Source organism: Gadus macrocephalus, chromosome 9, assembly GCF_031168955.1.
Source record: "Gadus macrocephalus chromosome 9, ASM3116895v1".
NCBI lineage: Eukaryota > Metazoa > Chordata > Actinopteri > Gadiformes > Gadidae > Gadus > Gadus macrocephalus.
In genome coordinates this window covers 20,598,731-20,619,269 of record NC_082390.1, presented here as the reverse complement: position 1 = coordinate 20,619,269, position 20,539 = coordinate 20,598,731, and the positions used below count along the sequence as shown (strand labels likewise).

Here is a 20,539-nt window from a genome sequence, read left to right as displayed (position 1 = left end):
CGACTCTTTGAATGAGGAGGGTTCGATGGATAGGGCAAGCGCATGGGTTCTGAGTGGGGCGGAGGAAGCTGCCAGCCTCCGGTCCTGTAGCGAAGCTGATGCGGATGAAGATCAGTCTGATGCGGGGCACGATCCGTCTGATGCGGGGTCGGAACAGTCGGCTGCACCAGATACAGCGTCAGTGATTGACGCGAGTAGTATCCAGTCGTTTCACCCAGTCACAGTGCCAGCAGTTGACACATCAGACACAGTGCCGATGGTTGCCGCAGGCCATGTCCCAGCAGTTATCCCTGACGCAATGTCACCGGTTGGGGAATGGGGCAGAGTAGGCCAGGCACCACCTATGCAGGGAGACGGTGTGGTCAGGACACGTGTTGGCAGGGTTGTTGGGAAAGTCAACCGTCTGATCGAAACGATGGCTCAAAAGCCGTGTGACATGACTACCTCATTTGGTTAAAGATCAAGGACTCTTTTTGCCCTGTTCTGTTCAAAAGGGGTTGATTTGTGTCTTTTCCACTGTTGTTTTGAGTATTTGCTTTACACTGTGTCTCACTAAGATGGTGTGCTTATGTATGCTTACGACTATGGTTTGGGACTTGGGTAGGCCGGGTGGTTTGGTGTACACGGCACCAGACAATTCTAGGAGGGACTAAGGCTTGTACGCCCTTTGATTTCTCTGAACCTGTTTCCCAGGTAGCTTTTGAGCTGGATGTGAAGATTAGATCTTTATGTGAACCCGTGCCAGTAAACCAGTATTGGTTGTCCCTGTAAGTTTTATGTCCTGGCAGCCACTCAGGATTTTGGTGTAATTCAGGAGGGGTGAATGTAGCAGGTACATATGATGTATGTATGCATTCCACCAAAATTCCCTCATGTTTTATTTATTACTTTTATTTCGTGATATTCTCTGTAAATAGATCGTTTGGGAGCTTTTGTTATTTTATTTTGAAGTTTCGATCGTGACGTCATTTTCTTCCGTTGCGCTCGCCATTCCTCACTTGTTGTTTTAATGCTGTGAGGAGGTGAGTGTTTTTCCTCTGCTCTGTGCAGCTTTCTGTTCTAAAATTGTTAATGAGAAAATAACCAGTGTAAACGGTGAGATAGAGTTATGGTGTGATTCTGTGCTTGTTGGTGTTGTTCATGTGTTCCTGTGTATTTGTTTAGCAAGAGTTTTGAGTGTTTTAGCGAACTATTTAGCTAGCGCACTGTTTAGCAGCACTTGAGGATACACACACAGTGACGGCAGCCTGTTCATTGTTCGTTTCCCGCCATTTCAGATTGACGTGCTGCAGTGTCCTGTGTACTAATGCTGCTGCATTATTTGTGCATTTATTTCATTCAGGTATGTTATGTTGCTCCCATGTTGTACTTTATTTTAATATAAAATATTAATTAGCCGGTGGTGTATAGTTTTCAGGTGGATTTGAATGTGTGTCTGTATTGTGAACTTTTGTGACTTCATATATTTGAATATATGTATTGTAAGGCACTTCTGGCCAAGCTCACTTGTTGTTTTAATGCTGTGAGGAGATTGACGTGCTGCAGTGTCCTGTGTACTAATGCTGCTGCATTATTTGTGCATTTATTTCATTCAGAAATAAATACGCCACTGTCGCTACAGTTCGGCTAAAGTGACACACCAAGTCCCTGTGTCCTACTCCATTTCACAACACACAACGCAGAGCCAGACCGGTTACACATACACCACCACTCTCTGCAGCCCTTCCCTGTCTTGAGCCAACACAGCCCCCACAGCATCCATGGAGGCATCTGTATACACTTTAAAGGGAACATGAAGGTCTGTCATTGTGACAATTGGGGCAGATGAAAGTACTCCCTTCAAATATTCAAAGGCTCCCTCACATTCCGTTGTCCACTAGAATGGTACGTCTTTGCATGTTAAGCGATGCAGAGGAGCTGCACGCCGGGAAAAGCCCTCGATAAAACGTCTATAGTATGAGCAAAGACCCACAAATGCTCTCACCTCGGTCGGAGTCTTTGGTGTGGGCCACGTTCTGACTTTGTCTGTGTTTCGAGGGTCTGGCTGCAGGCCATGACGGGACACAACATGGCCGAGGAACACCACATGATCTTGGGCAAGATGACATTTTTTAGGGTTTAACCTGAGGCCTGTTGATTGAATCCTGGAAAACACTTCACGCAAAGAGGAAAGATGTCCCTCAAAGGTGGGGCTGTAGATCAGCACATCATAGAGATGGACCATGCACACCTGCCAGGGAAGCCCTCTTAGCACCAGCTCCATCATGCGCTGAAATGTTGCAGGTGAGTTAGTGAGGCCCATTGGCATTGACCGCCACTGATAGAGACCCCTGCCGGTGGTGAAGGCAGTTTTCTCCCTGTCGTCCTCAGCAACCTCCACCTGCCAGTAACTAGGGATGGGCGTGAGGAATCGATTACTCGAGTACTCCTCGTTACAAATGAACTCGGTTGGTGGACAGGCAAACTCGAGTTTGCATATATACACACACAGACAAGTTTACTGAAGGAAATGTATACATTTTCTGTGTGGCACCACTGGCGCGTGCCGTGCACAAAGCAAATGAAATGTATCAAATTTGTGTGCGGCGCGTGCAGTGCCGTGTGTGCACAACGCCAGAATTCAAAAAGTTAAGAGATGGCGGTTAGAGCAAAGCGCAGCGAAGTATTGAAATACTTTACAGAAATAGGAGATCATAAGGGGAAATGTCGAATATGCCAAGAGAAATTGAGCTACCAGAGTACTACAAGTACTATGCAGCAACATATGCTCCTGAAACACAACGGTGAGTTCGGGAAAGCAGACCCGCAGCAACCAAGTGTGTCGGTTATTTTCACCGCCGCAAGACGCAGCTGTAATCACGGCCGTGTATAGAAGATCACAACGCTGAGTATTTTTTTAGTTCATTTGCTGCCGTTTTATTTGCAGCTTTAAATTATTTGCAATGGTTAGGCTACTTGTTTCGGTTTTTTTTAAAAAACCGTTACAGGCCTTTGTTCGACGTGATTTAAATTGTGAGACGCATATTTATTTTTGCAAGGAAAATATGTTTTGAACGTTTGCCAAAATAAATAACGAATACTCTGATAACTCTCGACTGTTTTGATTGAGAATAAGCATTACATGTTTGGTTGGTAATATTGCCGTTCATCATTAGGCCAATTCCTGCTGCAGATGCGTTGCATTCTTAAAATAGATTAGTTTTAAACGAGTACTCAAACCCAAATGTGAACTAATGCATCAGAAGTTGCACATCTGTGAAATATTTCCTCACAAATGCAATTACATAGATCGCACCTGTAAAACTTGTGAACTCGTAGACCCTATTTAGTGTTTACAATGGTAGAAAAATATTTACGACTTTAAATGTACTGTTACACATTTGTGACTTTAGAGTAGGCACATGCAAAAAAATATTAAAGACTTCAAATATACTGTTACACATTTGTGTCTTTAGTGTACGCATACAAAATATGCAGTTCCAGGTGCTAAAGACTTTTACTACAATAATACCTTCATAGAAGGAAAAAATATATATCGTCCAGGGCGGCAAATGTGTCAGTGGCTCCCTCTGGTCGCACCCTTAATTAATTAAATTATACGAAACCCTCACCGCAGTAAGCAGGACAACGCGATTAACGCCCCCCCACGCCCCCCCCCCCCATTAAAGTCCTAACGCCCCCCCCATTAAACATTTGCACCCGGGCATATCACCATGATGTTATGCCACTGCTTCTAGTCAACCTATTCCAGACTGGTTTACATTCATTTCGTTAAACATTTAGTCTATGGTGAACAAATGAGCCAAGTGTCCACGTCTCAACAGTATGTGATAGTTTAACAGTTCTTGGAATCTCCCCTGTAAGAGGATCTCCTGGAGAGAAGGGGAAGCAGAGGTGCTTCCCTACAAGTCTCTAACCTTAAGCAGGGAAAGCGAACAATGAGCATAAAAGAGTAAATATTTATTTGAAACTGAATACATCCCTGTGGATATAATTATGGGCTGATTCTATCTGAAACAAACCTAAGCGTCTCTTCAACGAATCACTAACATTTAATGGTATCCAAGCTATACTATTAAGTACGTGTGTTGTTCAAGGACACCAGCGAATAATTGGGAAGCCTGTCGTAATGGCGATCCCAGCCACTTAGACCAGTTTGAACCACTAGATGGAGCTGCTAAACCATTTCGGTAATAAAACACAAGCCACACAAGAGTAAAAACCTCTCTGGAAAGGTTAGTCCTTTCTGGGCTACTGGAAGAGGACTGCACCTCTGTAGAAATAACGTCTCATTCTCTGCTAACGAAAACACCTTATTCTCATGGAGACACATCAATAATAAAAAAAAGTGACTATTATATTCCAATTCTGCTACATGCCATTCAATTCTAGACATCTCACCTTTAGCCTATCAGCAACTTCAGAAGACATGCTGGTGAGAACCCCCCACAGACCAGTGATCAGTGTGTCAGACCAGTGACCGGACACATTCATACGTTAAACACTGGGCGGCATTTCAGAGTAGACATGCATTGAAAACAAGCAGTAATACTGTGGAAAACTGTTAAAGGGTGAGGGTCTCGTCTTCCAACACCTAGGCATGGTCCGCAGTCACAGCTTTCCATGCTCAGCAACACATCCAGATACAGTACATCAAGTCAGCAGTAAAACCGGGTATGTACGTACCAGACACACAATGACGACCCATAAATTCATATTTTCCATCCAAAACGTAAAAATTGACAGAGAAAACAGTCAGATAAATAGGTAGGATGGATTGCCATGTCTCACCATAGCAACACTTTTATTAGCAAAAAAAATATGGAAATTGCTGGTCCCCATCCAATGGAATCAAAAGGTTTGGGGCTTGGGGTTTGTAACCTTAATCCAGTACAGATCCTAATCTATCCAAAGTGCACGTGATTAGGGACTATTAGGACATATTATCATCCATGGTAGCAGTGGACTTACCACCATGCTTCTACAGAGTCGCTTGATGATCCTTGTGTCAAAGCATCTCAGTGTATTTGGAATAGGAATGTTTGCCTTGATAGCAACAATCAAGACCATGCACATGTTAATCAGTGTATCATTTTTGGTCTCATAAAAAAAATCACAAGTTTTGAGGATGAATAGGAGGAAAATAGGTCCCTTTGATTTCTATTTTGTATACACGTGTATGGAAAGATGAACACGCTCAGACACACACACACACACACACACACACACCAAGAAGCCATTTGAAGGGAGGGAGGAACACACATAAAATGGCCGACATCATGCTCACAGTCTTCCAGGCTCAGAGTAAATTGGTCTTCAGAGGGCGACTTGGTTTTCCTTGCTAGCAAAAAAAAAATTATTATCTGTGATGCATGCTTGTGGAAACAAGATCATCATGAATGGTGAGGGTTTAAAATGTTTCCATGGTAACATCTATACGATCAAACAGCTAACTTGAGGCAAAGGAAATTAAAAAACACGGCAACGAAGGCATGCAAGGCACAAGTTCCTACAAAGAGAAATCAAAGATGAAGTTTGATCCTTTCAAAAAGCATTAAGAAATAAATGCAAAAAAGCATTTTTCCTTAAAATAAAAAATGAGAAGTAAAACACATTTAAAAACAGTGAAAAACCCCAGCCATAGACAGTTGTACAAATATTATACACAAATGCTTTTTTTTTTTCTCTACACACCATCTTTAAAACCTTTTAGATAGCATCATAAGTTAAGAGGTTAACAGTGCCATTCTCCACAGCGTCCATGTAGAGGTCCCTCGGTCACAGACTCCCTTTGAAGACAAGTCACTGCGGGCGGCCGAGCACTGCCTGCACAAACACACAAACACAGGTCAGTCACGTTACTGCTCAGGGTCAAATGGTCATTTCTGCCACTGGGGGATCGACTCCCCAGCTGTTCTCTCGACTGCATTACCGTTTTCACTGGGTAACGGGGATATGATATAATTAACAGGCAACCTCACGATGTCTAAAGTTAAAATAACAGATTTCTCAGGCAGGGGAGATCTGGGAGAGAAGTTCCATCCTGGACTTCTTGGCTTGGCCCAGCCCGCTGGTAGGGTTGGTATACAATAGTCAGTTATAGTTGGGCCCCGCCATTACTTTGACCCACACACAGAGAGAAGAGAGACCCAGACATAGAGGGTAGAGAGACCCAGACACAGAGAGTAGAGACCCAGACACAGAGAGTAGAGAGACCCAGACACAGAGAGTAGAGAGACCCAGACACAGAGAGTAGAGAGACCCAGACACAGAGAGTAGAGAGACCCAGACACAGAGAGTAGAGACCCAGACACAGAGAGTAGAGAGACCCAGACACAGAGAGTAGAGAGACCCAGACACAGAGAGTAGAGAGACCCAGACACAGAGAGTAGAGAGACCCAGACACAGAGAGTAGAGAGACCCAGACACAGAGAGTAGAGAGACCCAGACACAGAGAGTAGAGAGACCCAGACACAGAGGGTAGAGAGACCCAGACACAGAGAGTAGAGAGACCCAGACACAGGGTAGAGAGACCCAGACACAGAGGGTAGAGACCAGGCGGGCCGGGGAAATCGTTAGGACTTTATACCAGGGTACCAGGATTTGTCTCAGTATGTCTGATGTCCACCACTGAACATAGATCTAAATATTTGAATGAGGAAATGTTCGGTATTATGACTTTCAAGGTTCCCTATCTTACCACCAGGTGTTAACGTGGAGCACCAATAGAAACCTGTCCTGCCCTCTGACATCCCCAGTGTCCACCTCAATGTAGGATGGATAGATCAGCCTCACAGCTGCTCTATCCACTGGGAGGCTGATTTATTCATCGTATATCTGGCTGGACACTCCCACGTGGGATGTCACAGGGCAGATTTAGAAATGGCTTGTAATAGAGCGCAACAGTTTGGTTCCGGAAGTAAAAATCCCATTCATTTGTTCAGAGGTTTAAAAAGCAAATAAAAGTAAAAATATTTGATATAGCACTAGGATGGCCTTTTAGTAATTGTGGCAGTATAAAAGCTAGGTATACATAATGTTGAATGAATACGTTACTGGAATAAGAGACAGAATTAAAAACGAGGAACGTTATTAATGCGGCGATTGCAGTCAGGAACAAAGGAACGTACCATTTCAATGACAATACTATAGCCGTTTTCAGACGTGTTCTCCGCATTTTTACATCAGGAGATTTGACCCTGAGGGTGATTCAGACTTCATGCTTTATATGCAGACATTGTTGACGTTCAGACATCAGTAGAATCTCAGGGTGGTTTAGGTGGTCGGGATTGCAAGGGGCGGGATATGACGTAGGGTCTAAGTTCGCTCTAAGGGGCGGGTTGAGTGCGCCCGCTGTCACTGTAGTTTGTTGGGGTTTTACCACAGCCGCATGGAGGCAGAGCGGGCAGAACTCATCGCCATCATATTAAATGTTGCTGCAACGATGCATCATATATTTCGCTGCATCCACAATATACGAAGCATCGACGGAAGTTTGGAGCATGAGGGGAAAAGAAGAAGAAAGACGTCGCAAACGACTGTGTTACCGGAGAAAGAGCGTTTTTGCCGTTTAACCTGTTTTGACGGCAGGGAAGGATCTGGGAAGGCCATGACCCTATATGCTCAGCTAACTGTTCCAAATAATCATAAAAACATTTTCTTTATATGCGTGCAGCTATGATACATATTTTCTAATCATTCAGCGAACAAAAGGCAACAGGCTGATCATCATTTAGGTTGCCACTCAATGACATACAAATGCAGACCGAAGCGTCATCAACACGCCGACTCACGGGGTGTGAGCAATACAGACTTTCTACACCTCATTCATCACACATAGGTTAGTATTTTTCAGGAGAACTTAAATGATTGGCTTGGTGCCAGGCTTAAAACTTTATGTAACGATTTTACGAAAAGTCAATGAAGAAAATAAATGGGAAATTTACTTCCAGGACCAGAGCTGTGCAAAATGGGCGGTCTCTGTTTCGCTCTATGGCCAACCTCAAAAGAGGGTTTTACAAAGGCTGATTGATCTAGCTATGGGCAGCATGGGGACACAAAACCTGTCCTACTCCACAGTGGAGAGGGGCTCACCTCAGAAGAGGCCGCAGTCCTTCAGGTTGTTCTTGATGATGACGTCAGTGACGGCGTCAAACACAAACTGCACGTTCTTGGTGTCGGTGGCGCAGGTGAAGTGGGTGTAGATCTCCTTGGTGTCCTTCCTCTTGTTCAGGTCCTCGAACTGACACTGGATGTAGGCGGCCGCCTCCTCGTATGTGTTGGAGCCTGAAGAGAGCATACAAACACAAGTTGGGCTTTCTTACCTCTCTGGGTAAAAAGACTACAGTAACTTGGATAGACCTCCAACCGATCAGAGCAACGAAACCTGTCCCACATAAGCGACAGCCATCTTGGTTGCTTCTGATAATAGCTCAATGGCGCCCCCACAGGGCGCTGCTCTGTACAGCCATCCAACCCATCAGATGACCGCTCTGACTGAGCACAGGTCTGAACAGCACCGCTAGCAAAACCACATGAGCAAACCAAACAAGAGCTCCATCTTTTGATAATCCCATGTGCCAGTTTACATTAACGACCCCAATGAAAACAAAGTTACCTCTTATCAGTGAATATGAATCCAGTGTGAAAATAGCTAACAGTTAACAGCAGAATTACCTCAATGCTTTTCAGCCATTTCACGGGTGCATTTTATATTTTACTTAATTCTGAATAAGTGAAATTATTAGTTAAATTGCCCTTTTCAAAATATTTTAAATACCCCATGAATTTATTAAATCATGTTCTCAATAGACAAGAAAAAAAAACTTGTATCAATTATCTAGGGGTAGGATCTGCCCTTCAGTCAAAAGAGGAGGCCAGAGCCCCAAAGCCTCCAAGTTCAGTCAATAGAGAGGAGGCCAGAGCCCTAAGCCTCCTAGTTCAGTCAATAGAGGAGGCCAGAGCCCTAAGCCTCCTAGTTCAGTCAATAAAGGAGGCCAGAGCCACAAAGCCTCCTAGTTCAGTCAATAGAGAGGCCAGAGCCACAAAGCCTCCTAGTTCAGTCAATAGAGGAGGCCAGAGCCCTAAGCCTCCTAGTTCAGTCAATAGAGAGGCCAGAGCCACAAAGCCTCCTAGTTCAGTCAATAGAGGAGGCCAGAGCCATAAGCCTCCTAGTTCAGTCAATAAAGGAGGCCAGAGCCACAAAGCCTCCTAGTTCAGTCCATAGAGAGGAGGCCAGAGCCCTAAGCCTCCTAGTTCAGTCAATAAAGGAGGCCAGAGCCACAAAGCCTCCTAGTTCAGTCAATAGAGGAGGCCAGAGCCCTAAGCCTCCTAGTTCAGTCAATAGAGAGGCCAGAGCCACAAAGCCTCCTAGTTCAGTCAATAGAGGAGGCCAGCGCCTTAAGCCTCCTAGTTCAGTCAATAGAGGAGGCCAGAGCCCTAAGCCTCCAAGTTCAGTCAATAGAGGAGGCCAGAGCACAAAGCCTCCTAGTTCAGTCACCCGAGGTGAGGCCAGAACTTCAAAGCCTCCTAGTTCCGACACTGACCGCCTATTTGCATGCTTTGCATAACCACTGTTGGCCTCACGTCATCAGTTCTGCTTGTTTGACTGATCAACTATTCATAAAAGAATAATTTATTGAAAGATATGAAGAAGAATCTTACAAACAATCTTACAACTTAACCTAAAATTCAGGTTTTTACTCAGACCGATTCCAATAGAGACAAACCATAATGAGGAGCATTGTGCATTTCAGCTTCTCGTTTTATTGCTTTCCTTGTGGACCACCATTTCTTTTTTGTTAGGCTTCGGCGCTCGTTCGCCATGAACTGAAACTCTCTGATTGATCCTAGCATTTGACCATTTTTGTTAAAGGCTTTGAATGGGATAGACCCAGGGCGTCTGCAGAGAACCTGCACGATGGGGACAGCCTCCGAGGCCCTTCCACCGTTCAGAACCCATGATAGGAGGACACTAGCTTATCACTGCCATGGGTCATGGGGTCTTCGTTTAGGGCCCGAGAAGACGTGTGCGTCAAGAAAAAGTTTGTGCCAAGAAAAAGCTGCACATTATTATTCATTTATTTATTATATCCCTCATTTCGTATGTGGAAAGAATAAGCTCAATGGTATTTACTAAATCCATATTGATGAGTGTCTGTAAACCTGACAAATAAAAAGGGGCAGGATGGTGTACTTGTTGGGGGGTAAATTCCCAGGTGTAAGGGTTATCCAGTTTAAACCTTCATGTCCGAGACTACATGTTGGCACCCCTGTTACGCAAGATACCCAACCAAACAATACTGGCCACTTTGGTTAAAGGTCCCATGGCATGCTTTAATATAGATATTAGTGGGCCCCACCCACAGTATTTGAAGACATTCCCGAAATTCAGCCGTGGTGCAGAATTACAGTCACTACGAGCCAGTTGCACATTGAGCTTTCCCCAAATCCGCCGTTTCTGTGTCAGTAGCTTTAATGCAAATGAAGAGGAGAGAGGCGGGTCAAGGAGGAGGGTGGGGGTGTGGCCCTGAGCAGCTTGCGGCCACGGTACCATGCGCTCTGTTTACAGTGGATGTATCGCAATGGCGAGGCGCACACAGCCTTTAGCCGTGTTCTGTAAATATTCAAGAATACTCTGGGTGCTCCGGCAGTCATGGAGCTCTACATCTAAATAATATCATATTATACAGATATCTATATCATGTAATATATATTATTACGGCCAAAAGCTGTTTGAGATTCATAAGTTCGTCTGGAGGCTCAAACGACCACGACGGGTTCTCCAACGTCTCTGGTTCTTCCACGTCCACATCAAACTGAAGTAGACTCAACCATGACATGGAGGAGAAAGGGATTGTTGACCGCGGTTGTCTCTCGCCAGAGCCTTGCTGCCGAGGCACCACCGCCTCCTGCACTCAGTAGCAGGAAGCGGGGCTCAAGCAGGAGACATTCGCAGCCAACAATCCCTTTTTCCGCCATGTCGTGGTTCATGTAGTTCAGGGAGTCAAAGCCAAAGTTCCTTGCCCCCAATTCCTTCTCAACCATGGCTGAGATAACCCCAACTAGTCTCGTTGTGGAAATACAAGAGACGTCAAAGAACCGACGTGTTATGCGCCATAAAACCAACAGCAAACACTTGCGTTACAGTGTGTGTGATCACCTCATAAAGTGAGATTTTCATGCCATGGGACCTTTAAAAGAGTTTGCTAAATTCTGAAGTATTCCAAGTAGGATAACTGATATCAGGGATGCAAACACATGTATGACAAAAAAAGAGAGCTACCCGAAGTCGGAAAAGATATGACGGCATGATATCCTATTATCATGAGAAGGCCTATGCTATATGCTATATGCCTAGAAAGATAAAAAATATATTAGTTACTCAGTTAAAGTGCCTTTTTAAACTAAGTTCATTTATTTTCACACACACACAAACACACACCTCTGCATTGGATATGCGATCACAGGTACAGGTACTGGCAGTATAGGCCTGGCACTGTCCCTGATCATATCTGCTGCTTAGGGGGTTTCTGGAAGAGGGTTTCGGAGAAGCTGTGCAACACTTTGTGTAGTTATTGTTGTTGTCACTTTCCTCCGATGAATGTCTGCCTTAAAGTGTGCATACAGGGCATGTACACCCCTGCTGGCATAATTAATTTCTTTAATGCAGTGTGTGCATTTAGCACATCCTTTTTTCTCAATTTTTTTTAAAAAGTCAGACAGTGGTAAGTTATGCTTCACTGTATTCACCTCAGTCGTGGCTTCTAATTTTAGCCATGACCACTTCCAACTGCACTTGCACCCTGCGTCCTGCTGCACAATAAGTGCATCCTTCTCCGATATTTCCCACCACTATCCTCGGGCCGGGTCGGGCCGGGCCTTTGATCAAGCGTTTTTATTTTTATTTTTATCATTGGTTTATTGGCCTAATCTGAGGAGAAATCTATGCCATAAACAGAAATATTATAGGCCTTTATTACACAGGTCTTCTCAATGCCGTGGAACACTCCGTTCACTTTGGTAGCTAGTCCGGTGACTTGTTAACCCCAGTGTCTTCTGTTGCTAAGCGACGTCACCGTCTTTGCAGACAATTTATTATTGCTCTGCTGATCAACACTACGAATAATAATAATACATTTAATTTAGAGGCGCCTTTCAAGGCATCCAAGGTCACCTTACAGAGCAAAAAGTCATCATAAATCTTTTAAAAACAAGACATTGTTTAGTTTAGGCAAGTAGCCGTGTTATAAGCGGGATCATGTATAGAACGTCGCCGGTCATTTTCGAAAATAAGCCCCTTCAGGGCGAAGCAAGACGCCTTCGCTGCGCGTCGGTGTACTGTTCGCCCTGTCGGGGCTAATTTTCCCGATAATGACCGGCGTGCTATACATTATCCCTTAAATATATATTTAGCTGAGTAGGCCTAGAAACTAATGTGTACAAAGTTACAAATGTGTTAAAATAAATGTCGGGTTGAAATCGGGCTAGGGCTCATAATTACAGTTAATGTGTCGGGTCGGGCTCGGACAGAACGTGCACGGGCTCGGGGTCGGGCTTGATTTTCTGAGCCCGATCTAAGCTCTACCGTGCGCATGCGCATCCAATATTTCGACGCGACGCAAGGGCTGTGATTGGTCCCCTAACAAAATCATTTCTGGAATCACTTTTCTTTACTTCGAAGGCACCGGGGGTCAGTCAGATTACCGAATATTGTCACCAGCACGCCCCCCCCCCCCCCCTAAAAAAACTCTTCGGATCTGCACGGATCACACAGGTCCCCAAAATGTATGATAAAAAAGCGACTCGCGCCAAAAAGCGCGCCGTTTGCATGTCTGTGATATGTAGCTTTGAGTCCTCTTGGCAACCTCACCTGCGTATTCAGGGAAGCAGATGGTCAGAGGACTCCTCTTGATCTTCTCCTCGAACAGGTCCTTCTTGTTGAGGAAGAGGATGATGGAGGTGTCCGTGAACCACTTGTTGTTGCAGATGGAGTCGAACAGCTTCATGCTCTCGTGCATCCGGTTCTGAGGGAAACAGCCAGGACCGGTAAGAACACACACATACCAAGAGCTCTAAAGTAAAGGGACCTCATTCTGATCTCTGATGTTTCAATACCATCTCCTCGTCCTCCGCCAGCACCAGGTCGTAGTCGCTGAGCGCCACGCAGAAGATGATGGCGGTCACGCCCTCGAAGCAGTGGATCCACTTCTTCCTCTCGGATCGCTGTCCGCCAACGTCAAACATCCTGCAGGGAGAAACACCACAGCCCGAGGTTACCGGGACGGCGTGTGTAGAACCAACCATGTGGAGAAAGAGCTCACGGATAATGCTTTGAAACAGTAACAGGATTAATCCCGGGTCACCAGACCAGACCAGTCCAGCCCCGGAGCACCGGGTGGCCAGACCAGTACAGCCCCGGAGCGCCGGGTGGCCAGACCAGTACAACCCCAGAGCGCCGGGTGGCCAGACCAGTACAACCCCAGAGCGCCGGGTGGCCAGACCAGTACAACCCCAGAGCGCCGGGTGGCCAGACCAGTACAACCCCAGAGCGCCGGGTGGCCAGACCAGTACAGCCCAAGAGCGCCGGGTGGCCAGACCAGTACAGCCCCAGAGCGCCGGGTGGCCAGACCAGTACAGCCCAAGAGCGCCGGGTGGCCAGACCAGTACAGCCCCAGAGCGCCGGGTGGCCAGACCAGTACAGCCCCAGAGCGCCGGGTGGCCAGACCAGTCCAGCCCCGGAGTGCCGGGTCACCAGTCCGGCCCCCGGGTCACCAGTCCGGCCCCCGGGTCACCAGTCCGGCCCCCGGGTCACCAGTCCGGCCCCCGGGTCACCAGTCCGGCCCCCGGGTCACCAGTCCGGCCCTGGAGCACCAGTCCGGCCCTGGAGCACCAGTCCGGCCCTGGAGCACCGGTTGGCCAGACCAGTCCGGCCCTGGAGCGCCGGGTAACCAGTCCGGCCCCCCGGTCACCAGTCCGGAGCGCCGGGTCTCCAGTCTGGCCCCGGAGCGCCGGGTGTCCGGTCCGGCCCCGGAGCTGCGAGTGTCCAGTCCGGCCCCGGAGCGCCGGGTCACCAGATGGGTTCTACGGTTCTTGTTTACATTCGTGGCAGGCGTAATGTTATATTACAAAATGTATTGCACTTTTTTGATTGATTGTACAACAAAGCCCCAAACATCTACAGCTGGCTCTACTTGCGGAGGACAACTTTGTTGAGGAAACAGGGATCATTCTCTAGGAATTTTACACAAGCCGGGACATGGTTTTTAATAGGATGATTGACTACAACTACTAAATAGAATAGGGATCAAACATCGGGATCAGTGAGCTCCGTCTCACATGCGCAACACTAACACTGGAGAGTTCACCCATCACACAGACCCATTATTTTCATAGCAGGTGCAACATATATGTCAGTGTACAGCCCTAAGGGGATCTACTGCGTGACATCAAGACAAGACACGCTTAGGGGGATCTACTGTCGGGTCGGCTTAGCTCAGGTGGAAGAGCGGTTGTCTTGTAATCGAAAGGTTGCTAGTTCGATCCCCAGCTCCTCCTAGCTGTGTTGGAGTGTTGATGTGACCCTAACGAAATCCTGACGAGCTGGCTGTCAGCTTGCATGGTTGACTCTGCCGTCGGTGTGTCAATGTGTGTATTAACCCATGCAGGTCACTTTGGATGAAAGCGTCTGCTAAATGCCCTAATTATAATTGTATTGAGTGTCAGCACTTCAGCACAATCTGAAAGGATTTATCGAGCATTAGCTGAGAATCTGATGCGTGACAGTGGACATCATGCCACGCTGAGGCGATCTACAGCTGGACATCATGCCACGCTGAGGCGATCTACAGCTGGACATCATGCCACGCTGAGGGGATCTACTGCTGGACATCATGCCACGCTGAGGGGATCTACAGCTGGACATCATGCCACGCTGAGGGGGATCTACTGCTGGACATCATGCCACGCTGAGGGGATCTACAGCTGGACATCATGCCACGCTGAGGGGATCTACTGCTGGACATCACGGCAGCACATGGTGTGGACATCATGCCACGCTGAGGGGATTTACTGCTGGACATCATGCCACGCTGAGGGGATCTACTGCTGGACATCATGCCACGCTGAGGGGATCTACTGCTGGACATCATGCCACGCTGAGGGGATCTACTGCTGGACATCATGCCACGCTGAGGGGATCTACTGCTGGACATCATGCCACGCTGAGGGGATCTACTGCTGGACATCATGCCACGCTGAGGGGATCTACAGCTGGACATCATGCCACGCTGAGGGCGATCTACTGCTGGACATCATGCCACGCTGAGGGGATCTACAGCTGGACATCATGCCACGCTGAGGGGATCTACTGCTGGACATCATGCCACGCTGAGGGGATCTACTACGTGACTTCGCTCCAACATACGCTGAGCGGTGTGTATTTCCAAGCAGCCACCCTCAGGTGCTACTGATATAGGAAGGGCCATCATGGAAAAATATCTTTGCTGGTTTGTGGGGATGTTGAAACCTTCTGCCCTTGCACCCACATATCTGGACTGGGATTAATACAAAGAACATTTTAGAGGACTCAAAACCAGGTCTGGACTGGGATTAATACAAAGTACATCTTAGTAGAGGACTCCTAACCAATGCTGTTTTCCAATATCCATACTTCCATGAGAACACTTAAACGTAGTACACTATCCGCACTCACTAAGCGCGCAAATTTTCAGATGTCAGTGTCGTTTCAAATCGAATACTCCGTGGTGCACTAACCGGAAATTACGATCACGACTGCCGCCGCGGCTCCTCCCCCGCAATAAACATTGCGCTTTGAACGGTGAACTCTTTACGCCTAGCAGCTATAAAAAGCTACAAAAAATACAAAATGACTTAATGCAGGCTATGTGGAAAATGCCCAGACTTTGGCTCAGCCTGGCTCCGCCCTCTCCGCTACGTAGCTATGATGGCTGCCGTTGAGCACGAATAGTGTACATCGATCCACACGATCTGAATTGGAACACCCTATGTGCTCAAACTAAGGCTAGTAAGTAGAGATAGTATGGATATTGGAACACAAAACAAGTCTTTACTGGGATTAATATATATTTTATGGGGGACATATAACAAGGTCTGGTCTAGGACTAATACAAAGTACATTTTATTAGCGAACTCTTAACCAGGCCTAGGGTTCTCTGAGGGACTGACTTGAAGTGCAGGTCCTTGAAGGTGAAGTGTGTTTCCACGATGCCAGTGGTCTTGACCCGGGTCCGGAGCACGTCCTGCTGCGTGGGCACATAAACAGCATTGGCTATCCTGTCCAGGTCATTCAGATAGCTGCGGGAAAAACAGGGGAAGAGATTTGGCAAATGAGTGGCCATAATGGTTCCTCTTCTGTACCACGGAGGGAGGCCATTACAACCAATGGCACCACAAGTTGAGTTCAGTGATGCCTCTTTGATTCAGGGTGACTGCGTCCCAAGGATTCAGGGTGCAATAACCACTGGTCCATTCCGATGATGCATTGTTATCCTCAGGTACTTACTGAGATTACCTTATCTACGATCCTTTCTTAAACCACCTAAATTAACCACCAGTTAACAAGTGAGCTAAGCTACCTGTTTGTGTGTGTCTAGTCAGTGTGTCTGGTCTGTATTTGTGTGTGTGTGGTCGTAGCATTAGCTCAATGATACCAGGACATTACTTCCCCTGATCTTACCAACTAACCATTTCAAAATATATACTAGGACATTACTACCCCTGATCTGATCAACAACCACTTCCGATGCATCATGGGAAGACCCTATGGGAAAGGGCCAAAGGGTTTAATTTCACTTTGACATGCGTATGATTGAGGCACTCCCAGTTACTAGGCAGGGAATAGTTCTGTCCACTCTAACTTGCTCTGCAACTGTGGGACACAAACAAGCACAGCTTGGCTGGCTCGACGGTGTCAGAGTTTTTTCAGCGTTGATAGAAAGATTCCAAATGACAATGATGTCATGTAGTACTATTGCTGGCCCATTTTTACTTTGATAGACCTTTCCGTTGTTCAGATAAAGCCAACACTTTTATTCAAGTTGTTAACGATTAAAGTCAGTCGATATGAGTTTACAAAAAAGGCACTGGCTGGACAGTATTTCTTAATTTGTAGAATATATCAGTCACGAGATGTGATTATATCGATACCTTAATTGAAATAACTTGTTCAGGTCATTGTAAGCTAGTTAACCCCTGAGGACTCACTAAGCAGCCGAGTCGTTGAGCTGATACTCTCGGGAGCGCCCGAAGCAGGCCTGGACGCCGCCGTCCTTCCACAGCCGCTGGATCACCCCGGCCAGCTCTCCGGTCATGAAGCCCTCCTCTGCAGAGCCCGCCAGGACAAACAGCTGGCGCGCATCGTCCTGGAGTGCATCATTTACAAATACACATTGTTTAAAATATGAGATGTTTTAGTTCAGAGCACAATAACCTTAAGGGAATTTAAATCATTTATTTTATAAACGTAAGCTCATAATATCCTTCCAAAGAGGCTGGATTTTCGTATAGTATCTAAAGTCGGTTATTGATCCACATTATATACACTATTGATTAGCAGTGTTGTACTTCCCTACCGTCATCCAACCTGGCCTTTCAAAGATAATTGCCATGCTCTTCTGGTCTGGTTCAATGTTAGCAGTGAAGTCCTTAACCCACAATGCTAAAACACACGCAGGCCTCAAGACTACAGTTTCAGAGAGATTAGAAGATTTGGTGCGGTTTATTGGGGAAGTTGCTACTTTGTATGCATCTTTGATATGGTTCTGTTTGAGTTCAAACAGGCCTGTCAAATGAACCAAACAATGTAAGCACATGCCACGCGGACCACAGGTTGTTTGTCGATTAGACTCATAATCTTCAGGAAACGCTTACTTTTTGTGAGAATAATGGAGGCTTTGCTTGGTCTTTGGGAACTTTTATTGGGCTTTGGTGTTGGGAAAAAGCTAATAGCACGAGCGCCTTACAAGACATAATTTCAATCTAGGAAAGGTTTACGTGCATCTGTCTAAAGCCAGGGTTTGAACAAACGGATAAAAAAAAACCTCAGGTGTTACACTAATTGGCATTTCTTTGTCATGTAGCCAACCACTTTTGTGTACATTTATTTGAAATATGACTTCTTCTCACTTGAAATTCATTTTAAAACAAATGTACTGTCTATCAGTGCCTCGACAGCTTTCCTCCCGAACCAATTCTTTGCGCTCTTCCTCCTAAATATATTTAATATATATTATAAAGGTTTTTGGTGATCCCGCATCCAGAATAGCGTGTGGATATCCAGAATAGCGTGTGGATATCCAGAACAGCGTGTGGATATTTATCTTCACATGCTTTCGAACAGCAGTAGTGCTGTTGAGCAATGTCAATGAAACTTTGAACATATATGGGGATTTGGAATTATAATTTAAATTTGTTCAAAGGGTTGTGTTTCAAAGGAGAGCACCAACACTGGCTCTGCCATCCAGCCACGCCATAACTTCCAGGAATGCTTAAAAACCTGCAGCGCATTTTTTTAAACAAATTGAATCGTTATAGAAACTAAATTGGGAAACATTTGAATATCCCTGCCGCAGCAACTATTTTGAAAGGTTACATGGGGGCACAGCTCCACTACTGCATTGTTTGGAGAAAACCATGAGACAAGCACTAGAGCAAGACAGACAGATAGCGAGCGAGAGAGCCACAGCTGATCCACATCAGCTAGAGAGATGTGGTTGATGTTGTTGGCGACCTGTTGAAGACTGAGGGCCAGAAGCTTTAAGTGTCTTCCGGTGGTCTTGTCAATTATCCAAACTTGGTGCAATCAACAATATGACACAAACGAACCCATAACAAGAGAGAGAACATTTTAAAAACCTTCAGAGAACCTGTAGAAACATAGCTGGCCAAAACAAACGGCATAAATGGCTGGTAGCGAACATAAATCGATATTCGCAAAATGCTACCTACATGTACCAAGACCACCTTTCCCCTGAGTTTCAGACCATCCCTACTCACCGCCCTGGCGGAGTCAGCAAAGTCGATCTTGAGGCGGCCCATGGCTCTGATGATGGCGATGATGGACTGGATGGTGTTGCTGTAGACCACAGCCTTGTACTGCTTACATTCCTCCTCAGAATACCCAGCCTCATGGATGATCCTGAGGAAACAGGAACATGTACTCAATGCACTTCTTTTATACAGCACTGACCTCTCAAAAGGCCTTCTTTATTCACATACATTAATGGTTTTGGATGGTGTCCCCGAGGCAAGGCACTTTATTTTAAACAAGTTCAATGTCAAAATCGACCCGTTAGAAACATTACAAGTGAATGAACACGCCAAGTAACAAACAAATCAAGCGAGGTCTATAGGATCTTTCCTTTAGGCAATAATACACTTACTTCATTTGTTTGACAATGGTACTCTTGCCAGACTCTCCAGCACCTGAGGAAGATGGACAGAACAATATGCATGAGATCTGTAAATGCATCCACTGTTTTTAGGTGCTATGTAGACATTAGGCGAGCAGATAGCAGTGTGATTTAGCCAACCAAGTGTTAATTATGAACAAATGGTCAGTCCCATGGAGAAGTGTGTCTGGAAGCACTTAAGAACATGGCCTACTGAGTATCAGCTGATCTAATTTCCAAACAGGACCAGACCATTATTATTATACATTCAATGAACCAGGAGATCCCGTCACTGCAGACCTAAGGCGGTGTGAATGGAGCTAGTAAAACGCCTAAACTACATTCCAGCCCGCTTTCTTTTAAAAAGGTTGTCTACTAGAATTTGTATAAAAGCAAAGTTTGCTCTAACAAGATTAACTTGCCTGCCAACAAACTAGGCAAATGCAAAAGCTGTAAATGGAAACACACACACACACACACGTTTTGTTTTCTAAAAAAACATACCAAATGTAAATAGGAGGACATCTCCACAACTGCAAGGGCTGTAATATGTAATCTTGGTACCAAAAGTAGGACAACACCTGTGTGATTGTTGAGCAAGTGAAATAATCAATGTGGATACCATTTGGTTAGAGTGAATAAAGCTAGAACACAGCACAAGTGGAACATTTAATTTCTGCCCAAAATAAATGTCATGTTTTAGAGTGAATACCAGGTAGTCATTATCAGTTGGTAGCCCTGTAATACTATAAGGCCATAGCACAACATCTGATGAGAACCTGGGTCAATATTGAATGTCAACAAAGTGAAGTAGAATAAAGAAAGAAGTTTTAGTAGATGTAAGGTTTAGGCAAAATCTCAAAATAAATCAATAAATCCAATACTAGGCGTAAAGAGTTCACCGTTCAAAGCGGGATGTTTATTGCGGGGGAGGAGCCGCAAATTTAAATATTGCCCCCGTGTGGTAAAATGTTTAATTGCACACTGCATTAGTTTAATCGATGAAAAATGTACGTAGTCGACGAAATTCTTAACGATCAATTAGTCGACCGTCGATTAATCATGCCCATCCCTAATAACTACTCCTGCCAGAGAAGGCAGCATCTTTA

The 20,539-nt window shown here is 45.7% G+C and overlaps 1 protein-coding gene across 1 annotated transcript in view; it reads right to left on the bottom strand.

Moving 5' to 3' along the window:
- Positions 1–4,768: 4,768 nt before the first annotated feature.
- The window catches only part of LOC132464806 (guanine nucleotide-binding protein G(i) subunit alpha-1), a 30,448-nt gene continuing 14,677 nt past the window's right edge, over positions 4,769–20,539 (bottom strand). Inside the window, exons 2-9 of the mRNA XM_060061412.1 lie at positions 19,422–19,464; positions 19,036–19,177; positions 17,245–17,402; positions 16,207–16,335; positions 13,117–13,246; positions 12,872–13,025; positions 8,095–8,286; positions 4,769–5,826 (exon numbers count right to left, since the gene is read on the bottom strand). Coding sequence (XP_059917395.1) covers positions 8,096–8,286; positions 12,872–13,025; positions 13,117–13,246; positions 16,207–16,335; positions 17,245–17,402; positions 19,036–19,177; positions 19,422–19,464 — 947 coding nt within the window. The 3' untranslated portion in view covers positions 4,769–5,826; position 8,095. The remainder of the gene's footprint in view (positions 5,827–8,094; positions 8,287–12,871; positions 13,026–13,116; positions 13,247–16,206; positions 16,336–17,244; positions 17,403–19,035; positions 19,178–19,421; positions 19,465–20,539) is intronic.